The sequence below is a fragment of the Mytilus edulis genome, chromosome 4 (genome assembly GCF_963676685.1).
Source record: "Mytilus edulis chromosome 4, xbMytEdul2.2, whole genome shotgun sequence".
Lineage (NCBI taxonomy): Eukaryota > Metazoa > Mollusca > Bivalvia > Mytilida > Mytilidae > Mytilus > Mytilus edulis.
Window position 1 is genome coordinate 52853989 of NC_092347.1, and position 25098 is coordinate 52879086.

The 25098-nt window shown below is 31.3% G+C and overlaps 1 protein-coding gene across 2 annotated transcripts in view; it reads left to right on the plus strand.

The window, feature by feature from the left end:
- Positions 1 to 25098, plus strand: part of LOC139521907 (death-associated protein kinase 1-like) — a 171033-nt gene that overhangs the window by 21982 nt on the left and 123953 nt on the right. For both annotated transcript variants that reach the window (XM_071315621.1, XM_071315622.1), the window contains exons 2-3: positions 18610 to 18828; positions 19628 to 19766. In XM_071315621.1, coding sequence (XP_071171722.1) covers positions 18610 to 18828; positions 19628 to 19766 — 358 coding nt within the window. The remainder of the gene's footprint in view (positions 1 to 18609; positions 18829 to 19627; positions 19767 to 25098) is intronic.

Below are 25098 nucleotides of genomic sequence, written 5' to 3' on the forward strand. Positions count from 1 at the left end.
TGTATAATAGGCTTCAAATTTCTTTTCAAGTCTAAAATATTTTTTTTTTTAAAATTTAGAATGCCAAAGAGGAAAAGATGTAGTAAGTTAACAAAAGGAGTTAGAAAGAAAATTAATCCTCGGCCATGGACAGCTGTTGGTACCATTATGGAGGAGATATATGTTGCCGTTCAATCCACACTGAAGATGAAAAGGATCATCATATGTACGCTTGAATTTGATTGTCATGCTGATTGTTTTCTAGCACCAGTGGGAGGCACAGAGCAACTGATTACACAAAATATTAAGATATTTGCAGTAAATGAGACACACAATGAACATGAAGAACCTTGCCTTTCACCCTTTCAGACTTTTTGCAATTTATTACAAGTTAGCATCACTGATACATATATCCTTAGCTGTACAGATACCGAAATTTGCTTAGTTGAACTGTACCATTTCAGTTGCAGGGAAATGAGCATAAAACTCTCAGTTATCATTGTCAGTAACATTATAAATGAATGTTTGACAATAAAAATTTTATTTATACTTGGAATGATTTTTGTTTTCTTATATCTTGGTTCAATTATTGAAAAAGGATGGAATCATATGTAGTAATAGTCTAGATATATTGTTCTGATCACCGGTCTGACTGCTCCTTTTCATTTTAGACTACTGGGACGTATGTCGTTTTTTTTTACAGATGTTATTTGGTTGATTGCGAAAAAAACATAACAAAATAAACAAACGGGAACAAAAAATTGTACGGCTTGTGAAATCTATTATCATGCCTTTATTATGTTTGTGCCTTTCCAAAGTAAAGAGCATCATGCCTTTATTATGTTTTTGTCTTTCCAAAGTAAAGAGCCTGTAATTCACTTGTGGTTTGTTGCTGTATACAATATTTGGATTTTTTGGTTATTATTTTGTACATAAATCGGGCCATTAGTTTTCTTGTTTGAATTGTTAAACCTTTTTCATAAATAGACCTTGTATAGTTGACAGTGCAGTATGAATTTTTCTCATTGCTTAGAGCCTTATGGTTACCTAAAGTTGTTAACGTCTGTGTTATTTGGTTTCTTGTGGAGAGTTAAATATTATATTGCATAGACTGTACAGGAAAGAAATGTCATACACTCGCACATCAATAAGTAAAAAACATGAAATATATGCCACTGGACGTTAGGCAACCATCAATTAAATCAGCCTGATCAACAACAAAGGTAGACACATTTTCGTGCAGTTTGTATAAAGTAAAAGAAAAAGGTATTAACTAACAAACAAGTCAAGTAGTTGTTAAACTATTTACACATGTGCATGTCTGTTTCAAAACTAAAAGGAGATTTTAACTAGTCAAAAAGTATATTAAAAAGAAGGGAAACAAGTACATTTCAAAACATTTAGATATCAATATGGCATTTAAACTGGTGTATGCTTTGAAGTCAACTTGCCATGTTAACAGAAGTATAGCATAGTAGAATGTTTATTCTTGCAAATGTTACATGAAAAGGCAGCAATACCTGCTGCTGTGAGTTTTTATACGACCGCAAAAAATTTAATTTTTCGTCGTATATTGCTATCACGTTGGTGTCGTCGTCGTCCTGCGTCGTCTTGTGTCGGCGTCGTCGTCCGAATACTTTTAGTTTTCGCACTCTAACTTTAGTAAAAGTGAATAGAAATCTATGAAATTTTAACACAAGGTTTATAACCACAAAAGGAAGGTTGGGATTGATTTTGGAAGTTTGGTCCCAAAATTTTAGGAATTAGGGGCCAAAAAAGGTTCAATAAGCATTTTTCTTGGTTTTTGCACAATAACTCTAGTATTTATAAGTAAATAGAAATCTATGAAATTTTAACACAAGGTTTATGACCACAAAAAGAAGGTTGGGATTGATTTTGGGAGTTTTGGTACCAACAGTTTAGGAATTAAGGGCTAAAAAAGGGCCCAAATAAGCATTTTCTTGGTTTTCGCACTATAACTTTAGTTTAAGTAAATAGAAATCTATGAAATTTTGACCCAAGGTTTATGACCACAAAAGGAAGGTTGGGATTGATTTTGGGAGTTTTAGTTCAAACAGTTTAGGAATAAGGGGCCAAAAAAGGGCCCAAATAAGCATTATTCTTGGTTTTCGAACAATAACTTTAGTATAAGTAAATAGAAATCAATGAAATTTAAACACAAGGTTTATGACCACAAAAGGAAGGTTGGGATTGATTTTGGGAGTTGAGGTCTGAACAGTTTAGGAATTAGGGGCCAAAAAGGGGCCCAAGTAAGCACTATTCTTGGTTTTCGCACCATAACTTCAGTATAAGTAAATAGAAATCTTTGAAATTTAAACACAAGGTTTATGACCATAAAAGGAAGGTTGGGTTTGATTTGGGAGTTTTGGTCCCAACAGGTTTTTAGGAATAAGGGGCCCAAAGGGTCCAAAATTGAACTTTGTTTGATTTCATCAAAAATTGAATAATTGGGGTTCTTTGATATGCCGGATCTAACTGTGTATGTAGATTCTTAATTTTTGGTCCCGTTTTCCAATTGGTCTACATTAAGGTCCAAAGGGTCCAAAATTAAACTTAGTTTGATTTTAACAAAAATTGAATCCTTGGGGTTCTTTGATATGCTGAATCTAAAAATGTACTTAAATTTTTGATTATTGGCCCAGTTTTCAAGTTGGTCCAAATCGGGGTCCAAAATTAAACTTTGTTTGATTTCATCAAAAATTGAATAATTGGGGTTCTTTGATATGCCAAATCTAACTGTGTATGTAGATTCTTAATTTTTAGTCTCGTTTTCAAATTGGTCTACATTAAATACCAAAGGGTCCAAAATTAAACTAAGTTTGATTTTAATAAAAATTGAATTCTTTGGCTTTTTTAATATGCTGAATTTAATCATGTACTTAGATTTTTGATTATGGGCCCAGTTTTCAAGTTGGTTCAAATCAGGATCCAAAATTATTATATTAAGTATTGTGCAATAGCAAGAAATTTTCAATTGCACAGTATTCAGCAATAGCAAGAAATCTTCAATTGCACAGTATTGTGCAATAGCAAAAAATGTTCAATTGCACAGTATTGTGCAATAGCAAGAAATCTTCAATTGCACAATATTGTGCAATAGCAAGAAATTTTCAATTGATTGGAGTTATCTTTCTTTGTCCAGAATAGTAGTTGAATCAACTTAAGGTGGCTGGGGCCTATTCGAAGTTTCTATCAGAAGTGCCATATTTTTGGTTATTTTATTCTTTAAACAAAAAGAATCAAATTGGTCGAAAAAGAATAGGGGGTCACGGACCATTTAAGCTCAAAATTTTACTTTTAAACAGGTATGTAAAAGGGGCCATTTTTCAATGAAATGATAGTGAAAATAGAGGTGTTGACATATTTTTATCGGAATTACAAAAAAACGTTCTATGACAATTGGTCCAAAACTGTAATATGGAAAGCTGGAATATAGCTTCAAAGAATGAGCCAATAAAAAAAATAGGTCACCGAATAGTCCCGAGCCACCTTAAATCATTGTTTTATACAATGCACAATGTAAATTCACTTTTACTACCAACTGATAAATTAAAACACTCTTTACCATTCAGTGATAACAAGCACTTTTTGTTACATTTTAATATTTTATGATGTATTTAAATGAGTAGTTATTGTTGCAAACTCCATTAGAAATTTGAATTGAGATCAGTTTTGAAGAAAGGGAAAGGGGGATGTGAAAAAAAATGGGGGGGGGGGTTAATTTTTCTCATTTCAGATTTCATAAATAAAAGAAAATTTCTTCAAACATTTTTTTGAGAGGATTAATATTCAACAGCATAGTGATTGCTCAAAGACAAAAAAAATATTTTAAGTTCATTAGACCACATTCATTATGTGTCCAAAACCTATGCTGTGTCAACCATTTAATCACAATCCAAATTTAGAGCTGAATCCAGCTTGAATGTTGTGTCCATACTTGCCCCAACCGTTCAGGGTTCAACCTCTGCGGTCGTATAAAGCTGCGCCCTGCTGAGCATCTGGTTATCGTATATTTAGCAGTTTCTTACACTTAAACTATGGTTTAATCTCTTTACATCTGAGGTCAAAAGTGAGACTTATATTGCCATTTTTATTAAATGATCATTAAATGTAAGTCCTAAATACACAGGCCGTGAAAAGGAGAAACCATAAATTAACCGACAATCATAAAAAAAAACTCAATGCAAGCTCATAATGTAAATTTCGAAAAAAACACACTTAGAAAACAATTTACCGACAATCATAAAAAAACTCAATACAAGCCCAATCAATAATGAACACAAAAAGTAATAATTTTTTAATGATCTATAAAAATTATGAATATAAGACAAAGTTGATCACGATTAACGGTAAATAAACAAACAATTTAAGTTCTTTTTCTACTCATTAATTAATTTTATATTTTGTATTTTTGGAATGATTGTGGACACCTGTGGTGTAACAGTTTATTCCCGATTGTCCCACTTTTTAAAATATTAGAGTTCTGATTGTCCCACATGAAAAGTTCTGATTGTCCCACATTATTTTTTGATGTGAAATGTTCTTAAATAAACAGTACACTTGGTGTTTGTTTTGTTAAAATAACAAGAATTAATTATTACCTATTCAAAGTATTATTTTTGGATTATATCAATTTTTTTAAGGATTAAATATGATTTTTTGTTGTTGAAATTAAAGCACTTTTCATTAAATAATATAACATTTAGTATTTAAAAAAATATATCTAAAATGTTACTTTTATTTATAAAACAAATACAAATACCAACATTTATGATCATATTTGTTTTTTAAATATATAAATATCAAAATAATTCATACATTTAAAAGAAAAAAGGTACAAATAAAAGTAATATTTTTTGTTTAAATTCTAAATAAATAATAAAATAATGCATACATTATAGTATTAGTTAAATATAAACTCATCATAGATACCAGGACTAAATTTTGTATATACGCCAGACGCGGGTTTCGTCTACTAAAGACTCATCAGTGACGCTCGAATCCAAAAAGTTAAAAGGGCCAAATAAAGTACTAAGTTGAAGAGCAGTACGGATAAAAATTCCTAAAAGTTTTGCCAATTACAGCTAATGTAATCTATGCCTGAGGTAGAAAAGCCTTAGAATTTCAAAAATCAAAATTTTGTAAACAGTTTAATTTATAAATATAACCATATCAATGATAATTCATGTCAGCACAAAAGTGCTGACTACTGGGCTGGTGATACCCTCGGGGAAATAAATCTCCACCAGCAGTGGCATCGACCCAGTGGTTGTAAATAAACTAGGCCATTAGTTTTCTCGTTTGAATTGTTTTACATTGTCTTATCGGGGCCTATTATAGCTGACTATGCGGTATGGGCTTTGCTCATTGTTGAAGGCCGTACGGTGACCTATAGTTGTTAATGTCTGTGTCATTTTGGTCTTTTGTGGATAGTTGTCTCATTGGCAATCATACCACATCTTCTTTTTTATATCATCATAGATACCAGGACTAAATTTTGTATATATGCCAGACGTACGGGTACAGAGTCCCATTCGGCGCCCCGTAAGATGCGCGTTTTGTCTACAAAAGACTCATCAGTGACGCTCGAATCCAAAAAGTTAAAAGGGCCAAATAAAGTACGAAGTTGAAGAGTATAAATAAATTTAAATTAGATTTGTTAATCTAATTAAAGTTAGTAATTATTTTTTGTATGAACTGCCACCTATTTGTTACATTTGGACTAGATTTGTTGCAATTTTATGATATTTTGTGCTATGTATGATTATGCTTTAATGATATACTTATGTATTATGTATGCTTTATTGTTGAACCTTCTACAATATGTGTGCTTTATATAATCAATTGTGTTCTAAAATGCTTGATTGAAACCCTTTATCATAATGAAGAAATGAATAGTGCTTGACGGCCAGTGCTTGATATCTGATAATTTTTACTTTACATTATATTCTATGTTTGATGATACATGTATTTCATATTAATATGTGCAAAATATTTAATACTCAGTTTATGTTCTTGTTTTTTCATATTTTACAAGAAAAATGATTAGTTACCTGTAATTATCTACTAAAAACAGATTAATTACAATAAAAACAATTCCCGATTGTCCCACAATTAAACTTCCCAATTGTCCCACAAACATCTTCCCGATTGTCCCACAAAATTCCACTACCTTTTTACCTGTAATTTAAAAAAGTGGGACAATCGGGAAGACACTGGTGTAACAACTTCTTGTGTACCAGGTGTCAATTAAAACTCTTTTAAACAGGTTGTGATTTACCTGACCATCGAATAATTCAAGCCTAATACATGTCACACTGTGAAATTATGTCTCCGACACAGGTGTATATTAAATAGAAACCCATTATGAAACTATCAAATAAAATGAACTCTGATACAATTTATTAAGTGTCAACTATTTAATATCGATTTCTTTTTAATTCAATATCAAATTATTTCTCTTTTTCAATAATACAAATAATACAAATCAAAATTAAAATGACATTGAAATAAATAATTATGCATGAACTCAAATTATTTAATTAATTATGTTATATTTAACACTGAAACAGTTAATTTATGCTTAAACATTCACCCTTACTTCGAGTACTTTTAATACTTTGATAAAGACTCTATTACCCAAAGAGATCTCGCGAGGTTTAAATCTGGCCGTGTGATATTACGGGATTTCACCAAGTTGCCAATCTCTTGTATTATATGTCTCTGGTATCTGTATGTGTCTGCAAACACTTATCTCCTCTGAAGGAGGATATATAAAGAAAGTTCTATTAGATCATTGTGTTAATTAATTATAATGAACCTTGTTGTTTATTTTTGCTCTGACCTTTTGAACCATGCTTATAAGTTTGCAGTGGTCAAATATAATTCATCTTATTAGTTTTGGAATGTGTGTAATTTGTAGTTGAGTCAAATGCAGTAACTTGCCCTCTGCAAGCAACCATCTTGAAGAAGGAAAAATTACAATTTGAATTGATTTCAAATATTGAATGTGAATAAATTGTATCATGATGAAATAGACATACTTTTTTATGTCCCAGCAGCAGCAGAGGGGATAAAGTTATTCAACTTGTCTGTCTGAATGTCGTAGCATTAGTTTTGCCTCAACTATATTTTATAAAACTAATTGTAAATTCAGAAATTAATTTATATTATTGCGATGGTTGAAGAATGGACAAAAATGCAAGTTTAATTATTAAGATTTCAGGAAAATATATATATGCAAACAGATATACATGTACCAGATAACAGAATGTGAGTTCTTGTTATTTGTTGCAAAATTCGCAATAATAAAAACCTCACTGTAGTTTTTAAATTACAGAATATATAATTATATATAGATCAAGCTTGAACTTGGACGGCATCACTTTCAAAGTTCTCAAGTTATGTGCCTTTATAAATTGAAAAATTTGTCATTCATTTACAAGCACAGGCATCTGTATTCTATGGACACATTCTTCATTTATTTTGTCTGTTATTTTGCAATAGTTAGCTTCAGGATTTGTCGTCCGTGTGGTCTTTCTTTTCATTTTGACATAACACAATCACATTATGTTGTTAAAAGTAGTCAAAGATTGCTCTGATGTCAGCAACCTGTTATGGGGACTGATTGAGGTCTCGATTAGACTTGTTCCCCAAACTAGCACTAGGACTAGTCCACACACAGGCTTTTGGATGAAATCTTGGACTAGCCATGCATTGCTTGAAGTTTTGGGTATTTTAATAATTATACTATATATTACTGTAATATATAAAGTATAATTATTAAAATTCTTTAGAATCTACGCTAATGATGGTACATATCATAAATAACTTTAAACTGAATCAATATACATTTACAGTAATCCTATATGATCTTATGCAATTATGTAATTCAAAATCTTCCTGACATATAAACCTTTGAGATGACATGTGGTATAGCATTTAAAAATAAATTTTGAATGAATGGAAAACCTAAAAACATCTGCCTCTTATCTTTCCATCTCATCTTAACTTTCTGATTCAGGTTTTTAACATCCCAGATAGATAAACAAAACTTTTACGGATCTTACATATGTTTTCTTGATTGAACTATAATTACAAAACTTGTAGAAAAGTCCTTCAGTTTAAAGAATTTCCCAAAAGAAAGGAGGCATTCTGCCAACATGATTAGAAAGTTATACAGAGAACAAAACAAGGAATTTCTAGTTTTCTAAATTCTATTTATATATATATGAGAAAAATGTTCTTGCTTCATTAATCAGGACCAGTAATAGATTTTAGTAATATTAATGTTATATAGTTTTTTTATTTCCATTTTATATTAAATGATGTTATGGAAGGAAGTTTCCATTTAACATACAATTAACAAAGATTTCAAAACATGCATTACACATATTTTATGATTCTCTTCTGTTATTACATTGTATATATATTACTTAAGTAAGTACGTTATCTTGGTTGACCAACCATATTCAGTGGTATATTAGGTCCCATGTTGTTTCTTATAAGTCTCAACTATTGAAGTTTTGGTATCATTTTCATTGTTGTGTTGCTGAGGAATATATGTGTCCATTTTAGTAGTTAAAAAAGTTAAATGTGTTATTATCAATTAATTTATATTAAGTAATTAAAAAACAGAAATGTACCACTGGTAACTGTCAATCTGACTTTTTGATACCTGGCCTAGTGAGTGAGGAGTTGGCTTCATTTTTTTTTTATTGTAAATGCATTTTTGAATATGAAGTAAAAAATACATTAATTGCTTGATTAAATGTCACAACCTTAAATTCTATGAGTGCATGATAAATCAGAACATCTGTGGCTATTATGAAGAAAAAAATATTAATTTTCATCATCATTATATAATGATGAATTATTATTTGTAGATAGTATTTTTTTTAGTACATCTGAAATTGATCTTACATTTCACTGATTTAAATAAGAAAGGAACTTTTTTTAAAGATTTTTTCCTGACAGTGGCAACTTGTCTTATACTGATGATTTTGTAAGATTGGTCAAGTACAATACAGTCTCTGAGTCTGGGAATCTAATTAGTTACCTGGGAAACATTGTGAAAAAAAGATAAAGGTAATTAGAAGGTATTGTTGTTTTACCAAAAGACATGACAGACATAAATAGGTAATTTAGATAAAGATCATTTTCTTTATCTTCAACCAGTTTGTCAGAAATGGAATGTATAGAAGGAAATAGATATTGATGAGAGGTCAGAAGACTAGAGGTCTATATGTACTTGTTGTTTAAACTTTATGTGCTTGTATCATAATTGTACTGTCTTCTGTCTACAGTAGAATAGATTTGATAGTCAAGAAAGTTTATGTTGAAATCGTAGACTTACTAGACTATGTGTTCTTCATCTTTATAACTATAGAAGATTTATTTCATAGCCTCTATACAGAGAAAATGATAGCCTTTAACAAATATATTGTGCACCTCAGCAAAATTCACCAACCATCACCACCTACAGCAAATTGTGGTTTTGTAATAGAAAGAGATCACTTAAACAAAACAAAAACAAAATATAAGGGGTAAATAACCTACAATGGTATATGTACACCCTAAAAAAGATTTTTTCTTTCCCAGTGTGTAGTAGTTGCTTATTTAAATTTAATCAATATTTGTTACTACTGCATGTGTCTGGATGGTTCCCACCAAGATAATGGCAGTAACAATCTCCAGCTAGACTTAAAGATGACAAGACACTCTAAAACCTGTGTTTAAAAGTAAAACAGTAAAAGTTAAACTTAATGATAAGTTTATAAAAGATGTTAACATTTGCTCTGTTTGGAGTTAACATAATATACAAATAAGGTCATCAAAGGTTGATGTCCTTTAAATATTTGAGGAGGATAAAAGAACCAACTGCCTTGTCAGTTTCGACTGTCACTGAGAAGAAATTACAACTCAAAATTTTCTAATTATAAATAGTAGTATTCTGTTTTCATTAAAATCGTCTATTTAAACTGCAATTTTGTTGTAAAAGTTTGACGGGATAATGAATCTGAAATTGAAACAGATTTCCGCTGAGATGATTTGGGCTTTGTTTCTGGATAATAACTTGCCACTTGATATTTAGGTACAGTATACATAGTATAGGTAATCTATGGGACTGAAGTAGATGTTTAATCTCTCTTTGAACTTCACTTTGTACAAATATTATTTTTAATACTAACAATAAAAAATCAATGGTTCAATAATTTGAAACCTATACAAGGTAAAGATTGAACTGCATTTATAAACAAAGTTTTTTTGTTGTTGCAAATTGTTTGAGGGGTTTATATGAACAATGTACATGTAGTATATACATACCAGTCAATGTCCTGTCCTTATAAAATAATGAGAGAGTTGTATCTTTTTTATGGCCCCGCAACGAAGTTGTCGGTGCCATATAGTTTTACCCTTGTCCGTAATTCTGTAATTCCGTCATTCCGTAATTCCATCATTCCGTCATTCCGCAATTCCATCATTCCGTCATTCCGCAGCAAACCATTATACGTACCTTTTTTCTAAATGCTTTCAGATATTGGGCTGATTTTTGGTATGTGAGCTAACCATGACGAGTTACAGATCAAATTTAAGTTTTGTTCCGCTCTGCTAATTTTTGCCAAAATTAAGGGTTTACAACTTTGAAAAATGTTGAAAATCACAGTTATACAGGTTTTTTTTTCTATATGCCTCCAGGTTTTGAGCTGATTTTTGATTTGTAAGACTACCATCATGTTTGTGTCCCCATGTGTTTTTGAAATTGCAGATTTTTCAACTTTTTGAGACGGGGCCATTCGTGTCGCTTTGACACATCTAGTCTTAATTGATATCTGAAAATGAGGTATTTTTAGAAATTCTGTTATGATATTAAAGATAAGTTACTATGAACTTATAAATCATCAGAGTAAAATTGGTTAAAATCACTTGTTACCATATAACACAGCTGGAAAAGGTTACACCACTGAAGTTTGAAACACGAATCAGATTCTCTGAAGAAGCTTCCAAGAGACTGCAAATTTTATTATAGCCCAAACATATATTTAATCCAAATAAGAAAAAAAATAAGAAGATGTGCCAATGAGACAACTCTCTATGTTGATGTGCAAGGGACCAAATGTCACAGAAATTAACAACTTTAGGTCACCATACTGTCCTCCAATTTCCTATTCCTCTCAGGAATCACCTTGATTTTGATCATTCAGACTCTTTTCATCATCAGAGATCATCAGAGAATCATTTTTTTTGCATTACTCAAAAATTTGTTTCTAGTTTTATATATGACCGCAAATTTTTTTTTTGGGTTTGTATGCTACAATGTTGTCATGGTCCGAAGACACATTTGGTTTCCAGATAATAACTTTAGTAAAAAAAATTGGATTTTTGGGGTCTTTGCACGGGCACTCTGGCTTTCTCAACTAAAACAGCCAAAAGTGCTTAAGGTGGCGTTAAACACAAACAAACAATCAATCATTCAATCATGTTGAACGTGACAATATGGAGGATAATCAGAAAATGAGCTATAAAGTAATACATAAGGCAGCTGAAGTACGTTTAGCTACTTATCGCAATTGGTGTAGTTACAAATTTTTTCATTAACAAAAGACATTATTTTGATTTCAATTAAGAAATTTCAATTATCTTGTTGAACAGGAAGAGATTTTAGCCCATTTCTAATCTGTAATGGACGAAAAAAGGCGATAAAAGTTTCATATTCCTACTATATTTCCTTTACTAGGGTTTAAATGGTAAATTTATTCCATCATGCAATTGATTACTTCTCTGAAATCAGTCAAACAAAATTGGGTGACTTGTAACTTAATTTAAACTTTGAAGTAATTATCTATCTTAACAACTTCCCCCAGATGTTTACAACAGACAGTAAACTACATCAAAAGGTAAATCATCATGGTGATCACCTGAAATTCATTACAGCAGGTCCAATTTCCATTTTTTATGTACATGTCAGTTTCATGATAATAGCTTTATTGGAAGAATTTCATTAAGGTTTTATCATTGTCACCCTATATACCTGGATAATAGTTTTACCCCATGTGGACTGTCACTACTGAATCAACAGAATCAATATATCGGAATTATAAAAGTAACTTAAGATTACGAATGTTTGTTTAATCACATTGGACTGTCAAACCCTGTAATTTTGAAAAGAAAAAAAGTTGTTATAAGTCTTCCAAACATAACAATTTTATTATGTTATAAAGTTTTGTAAGAAAAGTCTTGTCCCTAAAAAATGGGGTCAAATTGCTTTCTTTACTTTTATGAAAAAGTTCAGATTCATACTTGTGTAAAAATAATTTGTGAACTTTTTAATCAGTTATATTTCTGTAGCAAATATTTGTTCTGATTTCAAGACAGACAGTGAATGTTAAACTCATTAAAATTCTATTATACAGGGAAAGCTGGCTAAACCGAACCTCTTCTGGACTTATGGGTTGTTGTCTCTTTGACACATTCCCCATTTCCATTCTCAATTTTATTGTCGAGCCAGCTGCAACTTTTGTTGCAGAAAGCTCCACATAGGGATAGTGATCTGGCGGCGGCTACGGCGGCGGCGGCTACGGCGGCGGCGGCGGTGTTAGCTAACTTCTTAAAAGCTTTATATTTTAGAAGGTGGAAGACCTGGATGCTTCATACTTTGTATATAGATGCCTCATGTTACGAAGTTTCCGTCAGTCACATGTCCAATGTCCCTGACCTCATTTTCATGGTTCAGTGACCACTTGAAAAAAAAGTTCAGATTTTTTGTAATGTTGAATTCTCTCTTATTATAAGTAATAGGATAACTATATTTGATATGTGCGTACCTTGAAAGGTCCTCATCTCTGTCAGACAGTTTTCACTTGACCTCGACCTCATTTCATGGATCAGTGAACAAGGTTAAGTTTTGGTGGTCAAGTCCATATCTCAGATACTACAAGCAATAGGGCTAGTATATTCGGTGTATGGAAGGACTGTAAGGTGTACATGTCCAACTGGCAGGTGTCATCTGACCTTGACCTCATTTTCATGGTTCAGTCGTTATAGTTAAATTTTTGTGTTTTGGTCTGTTTTTCTCATACTATATGCAATAGGTCTACTATATTTGTTGTATGGAATGATTGTGAGGTGTACCTATCTAGCGGGCAGATGTCATGTGACCTTGACCTCATTTTCATGGTTCAGTGGTCAAAGTTAAGTTTTTGAGTTTTGGTCTTTTTATCTAATACTATATGCCATAGGTCATCTATATTTGGTGTATGGAAATATTTTATGATCTTTATGTCAGTCGCGCAAGTTTTATTTGACCCTGACCTCATTTTCACGGTTCATTGCACAGTGTTAAGTTTTTGTGTTTTGGTCTATTTTTCTTAAACTATAAGTAATAAGTCAACTATATATGTTGTATAGAAACATTGTTAGCTGTACATGTCTGCCTGGCATGGTTCATTTGACCTTGACCTCATTTTCAAGGTTCATTGGTCTTTGTTTAGTTATCTTGGTTAATGTTAAGTTTATGTGACAGTTGTATTAAAGCTTAGCTTTATACTTAGGACTATCAACATAATATCAATGATTAGTATAGAAGGCGAGACATTTCAGCGTGTGCACTCTTGTTTAGATTTTGTTCGGTTTAGCCGATGTTCGGTTTTATCAGGTTTACAACGCATACTATTTGATATGACGTCTCTTAAGAACATGTTTGGTTTATTCAGGTTTTCGGTTTATGCAGGATTCGGTTTAGCCAGGTTTCACTGTAGTTTCAGTACTAAGAGATATGTGGAATATCATAGGGTTACATAATAGATAGATTGTCTTTGTACACCTGGTATTGAGATGAAATACTATTTATCTAGGAATTGTGTCATTATTGTAGTCATAATCTATAATTGATAATACATCATCATCATCTGTTAAGTAATAATAATTGTTGATGTATAAGACATGTACAAGTTCTCAACGACATGCAGAGATTTAAGGTAATGGTAGTCATACTCCTCGTTTTATGGGACAGAACTCAACATATGATTCTTAGTGATTCATATGAGAAGGCTTGCTCAGCTTCTAATGTAGATCTGTGTCTTACTTAGCAAATAAAATGTTTTACTGTAAAAATTTTACATAATCAGTGAAAATTTTAAGGCCTCAAACTTAAAAAAAGGAAAGGTAAAAACTTTTTCTGCGACATATCAAGTTTTGGGAAGAAAGATTGTTTTTGGCACTTTAAAGTAATTCATCATTTTTGTCCATTTGACCAAAATAATTTGTCTGACATTGCAAGCATATTGTATCCCACAATCAAAAGGTTATTGAAAAATGTAATTGTAATTGAATGTAGTTATTAAAAAAAATGTATAAATTAACATTTTGTAATTGAAAATGAAATTTGTAATACTCTAGTTCAGGGAAACAACGCGCATGTACAAGATCGATCGTGATTTTGCGTTATCGACTAATTAGATACGAGATTTGATGAACTGGGGGCATAATCAGTTTATTGATTTATCAGATCGGCATCGTTATTACTGAAGTCAGATTAATGAATACTTTATTTTCAAGAAGCATATATGATACATGCTATGGCAAACGAAAATATATACAATATATGACAAACAAAAGACAGCAGAGAACAGATGTTACAGAGTATACAATAATATTATGACAATAAAAGTGATCTAATTTCCCAAGCTGCATTTAAATAATTGCATAGTTTTACTGTCAGAGATTTAGAATATTATCTAACTTGTGCCGATTTGGCCAAGAACAGTAGAATAAATATAAAATTCTATACGCACATATCTTATACGTTGGACATGATAAAACAAAATGATATTCGTCCTCCAAAAAATTCATATTGCAACATATACAAATTCTATTTTCTCTTTGAGAATTGAGATAACGACCAACTTCAACATTTAATCTAAGTGTGCCGCTACGCAATTTTGATAATATACTAGATACATTACAATGAAAATCTAAGTATATTTCAAAACCAAATACTAGTTTATATCGTTTATAAATACAAAGTTAGTTACATTCTTCTAAAGCTGAAGATTATAATGACATATTAAAACAGTCTATTTGACCATTATCTTAATTAATCTTAATTACAAAAGGAACGGTTTGATATGTCACCTGACTTTGAGTGTACCTTCACGCAAAAATGGACAGATTCATGCTGTAATGTTCACTTAGCAGATCCTCTATATATTCAAGAAGGTACAGTGCTATTTCATTACCATATCTTAGGCACTGATTTTAGGTCATAAAAATAAAAGTCAATCAACACCTAGGCCATATGGTATCATAAAGTTTTACCTTAAACTATTAATCTCACCAGGCGACAGTTAGACATAATTAATATAACCTTAATAATCATAATCATGTTCTGACAGTTAGGTACCATTAAAATATATGTTCAAAAAGCTAGCCCTGATTGCATGTGTGTTTTAAATTTACATAAAGTTTATTGAGTGTTATTCAAATGCATCAGATATTGACAATTTTTGAAAGGAGGGGAATCTGGGTCGTTCAGCATTTTATTTTGATATATTGTGAAGCATACACAATATCGTATACAGAATATCTAATTAATTTCAATGAGATTTAATAAGATCTTAAACAGAATAAAAGATACTTTATATTTTTTTGTTGTATCTTCAGAAAGTAAATTTTCACACATAGATATAGTTTTGCATTTGATAACATATTTTTAATGAACAGTTCTGTCGTATATTTATTTTTGTATTCACGTTAATAGGTAGAAAAATGATACTAAATGTGAAAAAAATATCGTTATATTACAATCACTATAGAAAAAAGATCAGACTATTTATACAATATTGAAAACATAACATTTATGAAGCCATGGTTATTTTTAATTGAATACATCGATAATATCATGAATAATGACCAGCAACAACTTTTCAAAAAGCTCTGTTTTACATGACAATCATATGGTTTAAATTCTTTATCTATATTCTCCCGAAACAAGCTAAAGAGAATAAATTATGTAGTGTCACCGTTGTATGATATACTGTTTTGGCAATTAATTCCATTACGCCAGCATGTTTCTGGAAATTATTCTCAATCGCCAAAGATGATCTTTCTGCACATAAACTTCCTCAAAGTTCTTAACAGCTTCCAGGGAATAATGTAGGACCTCGTTCCATCTTTATCAAACATTTCGTTTTGGTTATTTGCAAGCCCTAATTTTCAAGTTAACTTCAAATTTCTTTCCCAATTTTCTCCCGTAATTTTCAAACACTGGGTCTCGAAATTTTTCACGATAATTTTTTTTAACTTTATTAATTATATATATAAACATAAACATAAACAAACAAAAATTAGATGACACTCAACGACTTCACAGGTAAACGGGAAAGTGGCGGGCGTCCTAATAAACATCGAATATTGATGTATACATGATATATGACTTTGCTCCCAGTTCATCCAAACCTCGCATATTCTCGCATGAATTTTAATTAAACGCTTGACCCACTCAGAATTCTAGGTCGCGAACAAGCTTTTCATGAACTAGAGTATTGATTATTTTTCCAATTCCAATTAATTGAAATTAGATAATGACATTGAAAAATAACAAATTATTTTGCAGTTCATTTAGTCACTCAAAACTTTATACTATGACTTATTATATAATTGATATATATACATGAACGACAACATGTTACTATCCCTAAAGGACTTTCTGTCTTTTTTCAATAAAATTGTCTCTAAGGCAATGCACAAATAATGTGCAGCTGTAAAGTAACTTCACATTTTGTGACTCATATGACATGGATGATTGTAAATATAAAAAATGATAGCAATCTTAAATTAATTTAATCCATAGAACATGGCATGTTGATATGTTCATAAAACATTGTTTCAGACTGGGATTACTATAACACAGTGGTCTCACTTCAAAACTTTGATAAATAGTATTCCATGAAGATTTTCATGTCATACTTTTTATACGACCGCAAAAATTTTAATTTTTTGGTCGTATATTGCTATCACGTTGGCGTCGTCGTCTGCGTCGTCGTCGTCGTCCGAATACTTTTAGTTTTCGCACTCTAACTTTAGTAAAAGTGAATAGAAATCAATGAAATTTTAACACAAGGTTTATGACCACAAAAGGAAGGTTGGGATTGATTTTGGGAATTTTGGTCCCAACATTTTAGGAATAAGGGGCCAAAAAGGGCCCAAATAAGCATTTCTTATACTGTATACAATAGGTCTTCTATTTTTGGGTGAATGGAATGATTGTAAGGTGTACATGTCTAGCTGGCAGGTGTCATCTGACCTTGACCTCATTTTCATGGTTAAGTGGTCAAAGTTAAGTTTTTGAGTTTTGGTCTTTTTTCATATACTATATTCAATTTGGTGTATGGAAATATTTTATGATCTATATATGTCAGTTGTGCAGGTTTATTTGACCTTGACCTCATTTTCATGGTTCATTGCTCAGTGTTAAGTTTTTGTGTTTTGGTCTTTTTTTCTTAACCCTTTCCTCCATTGAAATTTGTGTATTGCATACTTGATTAGCATAGGATTTTTCAACTGCTGTATCTGTACAAACATTCAGTATTATCTCATTCATTGCTGTGTCTGTACAAACATTCAGTATTATCTCCTTCATTGTTGTATCTGTACAAACATTTAGTATTTAATCTCATTCATTGCTGTGTCTGTACAAACATTCAGTATAATCTCATTCATTGCTGTGTCTGTACAAACATTTAGTATAATCTCATTCATTGCTGTGTCTGTACAAACATTCAGTATAATCTCATTCATTGCTGTGTCTGTACAAAAATTCAGTATTATCTCCTTCATTGCTGTGTCTGTACAAACATTCAGTATAATCTCATTCATTGCTGTGTCTGTACAAACATTCAGTATTATCTCCTTCATTGCTGTATCTGTACAAACATTTAGTATAATCTTATTCATTGCTGTAGATTGAATCTTTAACCAGCCTGTCCTCATTCAGTCTATTCTCTGCAGCTCATCATACTTATTATAGTAATTACCTCATTTATGATCTTGATTGAGTGTTTGCGGTTGCAACGTTTTTGTTATATGTTTCATTAACAAATTATTACGAGCAATGCCAAACAAAAGTAGAAAAGACAAGAATATGAATAAAGTAGATCTTGGGTACCTATATGGCAATAGAATAACTCAAAAGACACAAAAACAAAAAGGTGTACAACAATAAACAGGCCTAGGTGTCAATATAATATATCAAGATCTAAATTGTCCAAACTTGAAGTCCAGAAAAGTGGGTAATTTGGATATTAAAGACATATTAGTCTGATTTAATCTCGAGGATTTAACCCAACAACAAATAAATACATACCTCAAACTAAAAAGATGTCTAGCGGTAAAAAAACTAGCTTTATAATTAGTAGTTAAAAAGATTAGTGTCACAAAAAAACAGCACAGTTATCTTGATTTAGACCATTTTAAAATTGACTATTTTAAGATGAAGATATCTTTTTCCTCACCATAATTGTTGTTTATATGCTATTGATTGATGAGTTACTTATATATATTTAATAAAGAAATAACTGCAATTTTCATAGAATGAACTATTTCTCGTTTCAGTGGGAAGTTTGCAATTGTAAAAAAGTGTGTTAAAAAAAATACAAATACAGAATATGCCGCCAAGTTCATACGAAAGCGGAGAGGGGGAGGTCGACGAGGAGCAAAGATGGAGGACATTAGAAAGGAAGTAGACATTCTCCATCAGATTGATCATCCTCACATAATACATCTCTATGAGGTCTATGAGACTAGGCTAGAAGTTATATTGGTGTTAGAATTGTAAGTATTACAGATGCTTATTGTCTCATGTATTTAGGCAGTAAGCTTTCATGTTATTTTGGTTGTAAATTAAAAGCTAAAAAGATCTTTCTGACAGATAAAGCTTAAAAACTATTTGCTATGAGCGTTGAGGTATATTTGGACTGTTAGGTTTTGATGTATATTGCCATTATTGATGGTTTGCTAATGAGAAAGTTTTAGAAAGTTTAAAGACCAGCTTGGACTGAGATTCAAAGATTTCTCCCTGTTTCTGGATTCATTTGTTTGAAAAAATGAGTAATAACTTTCTATTTCAAAATGATGAATTTCTTGTGGCTCAACTAACTTACAAAACAGATGAAAGGAAAGCAGAAAAAGAACTACTTAGAAAGTAAGGTTAATCATCTTGAAAGACACTTCCTATCTTCATTTATTTTACTTTAAAAGACGATATTAACGTACTGGAATGTTTATTAAATATGTATAGGTACACTGGACACCAATCTAGGATGTCAGGCTATATTGCAGTATCTCTGTTTGTCTGTCTGTCTTGTCTGTCTGTGACACTTTTCACAGGTATTTCTAAACAGAGTACTGATGTAAAGTCTTTCTCATATTCATTGCCTTCCATGAATGTATGTTCAATTAGCCAATGAAATTCTAATTTGGTGTAGTAAGTTAGAATAAACAAAATATTATTCTCCAAAAATATCTTTTATGGCAAAATTGGTAAACACAAAAAAATAATCAGTTTAAAAAGTATACTCACACAATGTGCAATCATATTCAAACAATCACCAGATTTTCATATTTATTTCAGGGTGTCTGGTGGAGAATTGTTTGACTATATTTCAGAAAAGGATCATTTAAGTGAAGAAGAGGCATCAGCATTTATCAAACAAATTCTAGATGGTGTGGAACATTTACATAGTCAAAATATAGCACACCTGGATTTAAAGGTAAACACAACACATTGATACAAACTTTATAAAGTGTCTTGAATCTCTTGATATTAATACAGTAAAAAGACATAAAAATGTGTTAAAATCATAGAACTTGTTACATTGAATATCAATGAAAACAAATATTTTCATAGTGAACATAGCATGTCTCATACACAATGATAGCATTTACATACAGGAAATATAGATTCTGAATGAATTAAAAAGCACTTGAATTGACATTGAATAATTATATTGCTGATATTAAAGATGTTTTGAAATGTAGACAGTAAAATACAGCACATCATAAGGTTGTGAAATGATGAATGGGGCATGCATTTGGAAGTGAAATAAAAAAAGACACAGAAACTTTTTACTTCACTATGCTTACCAAAATTTATGAGTATCATACCTCTGTCCAGAGATATTTTGAACATCAGACCAATTTATCTGATTTATTTATTTGGTTGCAGCTTCATACAATTCCTATGTTTAAATATTGCAAAAAAGTATTTCAGTTAAACTTTAAAAATGTTCAGTTACATGAATGTATTTTTTTAACCATATAAGAAAATATTAAGGTCATCATCTGATTATCAAGGGCCATTTAAGTGCAAGAAACTACAAGATGTGAAACAGACATGAAAATAGATCAATATCTGATAAAAAAAATTGATAACAAATCTGAAATGCAATATTAATGGTATTTTGACATGTTTTGTCAATCTGACACAGAAAACACTTCATAATGCATTGTTTGTTTTTTGTGTGGCTTTAAGGTGCAATTCCGTCACCTTGTCATGTTATTATAAATGCATTATTAGTACATGTGACCTTAAGGCCATCAATACAAATATGACTAAATAGAGCATGTCATAGATAGTCATAACTTTTTTTTTTTAAATTATTCAATCTTTTGATAAAAAAACATGATCAATTAGGTAGAACAGTTATTTAAACAATTTTATATAGGTTTAATCATTTGTCATAATTTTTTTGGGAAAATGGAATTTGTCAATAGGAAAGTAAAAACAAAATGTACATGTCATGCATGTATAACCTAACCTTACTTGCATGTTAAGGTTCACTCATGCTTGGTTATCAAGGTTGTTCATTTTTCATCCCTCAACACAATATGCTTTAATATAATGTTAATGTACTTTTTTTTATTACAAGTTTGACTTTACCCCATACATAGAGTCATGCTATAGATAGTGATTCACTGGTTTAAGTGTAAAAGTAAGATTTAAAAACAGCAGAAATTCATCATAGTTGTATTTCTTATATCTGTTCCTATAAAATATTGGCAAAAAATGAAATTTAATTGATACAGATATATGTTCTTATCTTCTTTTCAATAGTAAAAGAGTGATATTGTTTTCTCTTTACTTAGAATACAAAAATGTATGATGCTGAAAGATAAATTGGTTATCAGATATTTATATGAATTATGTTCAATGTGATACATGTACATACTGGAGTCTGGTCTGATTCTTTAGAAAAAAGAAAGAATTAAACTAATGACTAGTTCATGTAGTTAAATAGCCTTGGCCTTGCATATTTCATTTATATCAATTGTGACAAACTTGAAAATCTGCTGTACAGTACTATAGCAAAATCCATCAATCAGAGTACTGGAGTACTGGGCATCGGATGACTGCAAGTTCTTGACGGTGGTCACAAGCACTTGTTTCATCCACTTGTATATCATTCTATTCTACTTTTCTTTACAATTCTTTTTGTATTATTAAATGTAATTCAATTACCTGTTAAACGTAAACATTTCTAAGAAATATCTCTTTATTTTTGGTGAAATTAATTATTGATCTTTCAAGCAATATATCGGCATTGCTTGAAAGATCGTCAATGTCGGATGACGAATTTATATCTTCTACTTGATTATTTTCAAAAAGTAACGGCTCAAACTGACGGTTGAATATCTAAAGTTTAAGAATTGCCTTGAAAACTGCTGTCAACACTGTCCATTGTTTAATTTTACAGGAATATGATCAACTTCGTCCTTTTTGAGACATTTTCTCAGATTGTATCCACTGACGTCATCACGATCACGTGAATGGTATCTCATTAAAAATCAAAGATTACAACAAGCGCTGGATTCTTTGACCATTAAAAGGCCGTTAAATGAGGTTAATAACAGTGCAGTGCAAGTGTAATAATTTGAGTTTTCTAATAGATTGGATTTGAGTAGGCATTCATATTTCTCTGCAAAACCTTCAATGTCCCATGCAAAGTTAACCGTCCTTGAGAGAGAGCAAGGACCAGTAATTCTGCATTTGAGATTGCAAACTTTCTTGGGGTATTCTTCCGCATGCGTTAACACACTTTTTCTGTACGTGTGCATAGATGAAGATTTTTTACTTATATATATATTTCTAACGACAAAACATTTTCATGTTATTAATTTATGTTCTAAACAATTTTTTATACGACCACAAAATTTGAAAAATTTTTCGTCGTATATTGCTATCACATTGGCGTCGTCGTCGTCGTCGTCGTCGTCCGAATACTTTTAGTTTTCACACTCTAACTTTAGTAAAAGTGAATAGAAATCTATGAAATTTTAACATAAGGTTTATGACCACAAAAGGAAGGTTGGGATTGATTTTGGGAGTTTTGGTCCCAACATTTTAGGAATAAGGGGCCAAAAAGGGCCCAAATAAGCATTTTCTTGGTTTTCGCACTATAACTTTAGTTTAAGTTAATAGAAATCTATGAAATTTTGACACAAGGTTTATGACCACAAAAGAAAGGTTGGGATTGATTTTGGGAGTTTTGTTTCCAACAGTTTAGGAATTAGGGGCAAAAAAAGGGCCCAAATAAGCATTATTCTTGGTTTTTGCACAATAACTTTAGTTTAAGTAAATAGAAATCTATGAAATTTAAACACAAGGTTTATGACCATAAAAGGAAGGTTGGTATTGATTTTGGGAGTTTTGGTCCCAACAGTTTAGGAATAAAGGGCCCAAAGGGTCCAAATTAAACTTTGTTTGATTTCATCAAAAATTGAATAATTGGGGTTCTTTGGTATGCCGAATCTAACTGTGTATGCAGATTCTTAATTTTTGGTCCCGTTTTCAAATTGGTCTACATTAAGGTCCAAAGGGTCCAAAATTAAACTTAGTTTGATTTTAACAAAAATTGAATCCTTGGGGTTCTTTGATATGCTGAATTTAAAAATGTACTTAGATTTTTAATTATTGGCCTAGTTTTCAAGTTGGTCCAAATGGGGGTCCAAAATTAAACTTTGTTCATCAAAAATTGAATAAATGGGTTCTTTGATATATGCCAAATCTAACTGTGTATGTAGATTCTTAATTTTTGGTCCAGTTTTCAAATTGGTCTACATTAAGGTCCAAAGGGTCCAAAATTAAACCAAGTTTGATTTTAACAAAAATTAAATTCTTTGGCTTATTTGATATGCTTTATTATACCCCACGCAACGAAGTTGCGGAGGGTATAATGTTTTTGACCCGTCCGTCCGTCCGTCCGTCAGTCCGTCCGTCCGTCAGTCCGTCCGTCCGTCAGTCCGTCAGTCCTGTTTCTTGTCATCGCAACTCCTCTCAAACCACACAACAGAATTTCACGAAACCTTTTCAGATGAAAAGGACATACTATGTAGTTGTGCATATCGACAGGAAATTGCGATTCAATTTTTTTTATAAGAGTTACGCCCATTTGAACGTATTTGCTTAATGTACTACTGCAACAGTTTGTCATCGCAACTCCTCTGAAACTACACAACAGAATTTCACGAAACCTTTTTAGATAATAAGGACATACAATGTAGATGTGCATATCGACAGGAAATTACTATTCAATTTTTTTTCTAGGAGTTGCCCCCCTTTGAACTTATTTACTTTATTGTACTACTGCAACAGTTTGTCATCGCAACTCCTCTGAAACTACACAACAGAATTTCATGAAACCTTTTAAGATAATAAGGACATACTATGTAGATGTGCATATCGACAGAAAATTACGATTCAATTTTTTTTCTAGGAGTTACCCCCCTTTGAACTTATTTACTTTATTGTACTACTGCAACAGTTTGTCATCTCAACTCCTCTGAAACCACACAACAGAATTTCATGAACATTTGTAGATAATAAGGACATACTATGTAGATGTGCATATCGACAGGAAATTACGATTCAATTTTTTTTCTAGGAGTTACATCTCTTTGAACTTATTTGCTTTAAGGTACTACTGCAACAGTTTGTCATTGCAACTCCTCTGAAACTACACAACAGAATTTCATGAAACCTTTTAAGATAATAAGGACATACTATGTAGATGTGCATATCGACAGGAAATTACGATTCAATTTTTTTTCTAGGAGTTACATCTCTTTGAACTTACTTGCTTCAATGTACTTCTGCAACAGTTTGTCATCTCAACTCCTCTGAAACCACACAACAGAATTTCATGAAATTTTGTAGATAATAAGGACATACTATGTTGATGTGCATATTGACAGGAAATTATTATTCAATATTTTTTCTTATACAATTTTTTTTTCTTACACTTATTTAATTTCTCCAATGACAATGTGGGGACGTGGGGTATGTGAGCGTGCTCACTAAGGTTCTTTAATCTAAATATGTACTTTGATTTTTGATTATGGGCCCAGTTTTCAAGTTGGTCCAAATCAGGATTCCATATCAAGTATTGTGCAATAGCAAGAAATTTTCAATTGCACAGTATTGCACAATAGCAAGAAATATCTAATTGCACAATATTGTGCAATAGCAATTAATTTTCAATTGGAGTGATCTTTCTTTGTATAGAATAGTAGTTGATAATATATGTTGGAAATTTGCCAGACATGACTATGATGTCATTTTCTATTTTTATTTGCCAATAACTTTATGTAAATAACTTCATTGGAAATTTGCCAATATAAAATGTTGCTGATGAAGCTTTTTATACGCCCGTCAAAATTTTGACGGGACGTATTATGGTATACAAATGTCCAGTGTCCGTCCGTCCGTCTGTCTGTCCGTCCGTCCGTCTGTCCGTCTGTCTGTCCGGCGTAAACATGTCGCACCGTAACTTGAGAACGACTTATCTAAATTTCATGAAACTTAATATAGTTGTTTTTTATGATGGTCAAATGATCTGTATACTTTTTGGTGAAAATAAGATTTAAACTTTTTGAGTTACGGCACTTTGTAACTAAAACAGGGGTGTTTTTTTTTTCACATGTCGCACCGTATCTCAAAAACGATTCTTGATTATTGCTTAAAACTTTACACACTTCTTAGTTATATTAATCTTAATATCTGTATACTTTTTGGTGATGATTCAAAATTTCATTTTTGAGTTATTG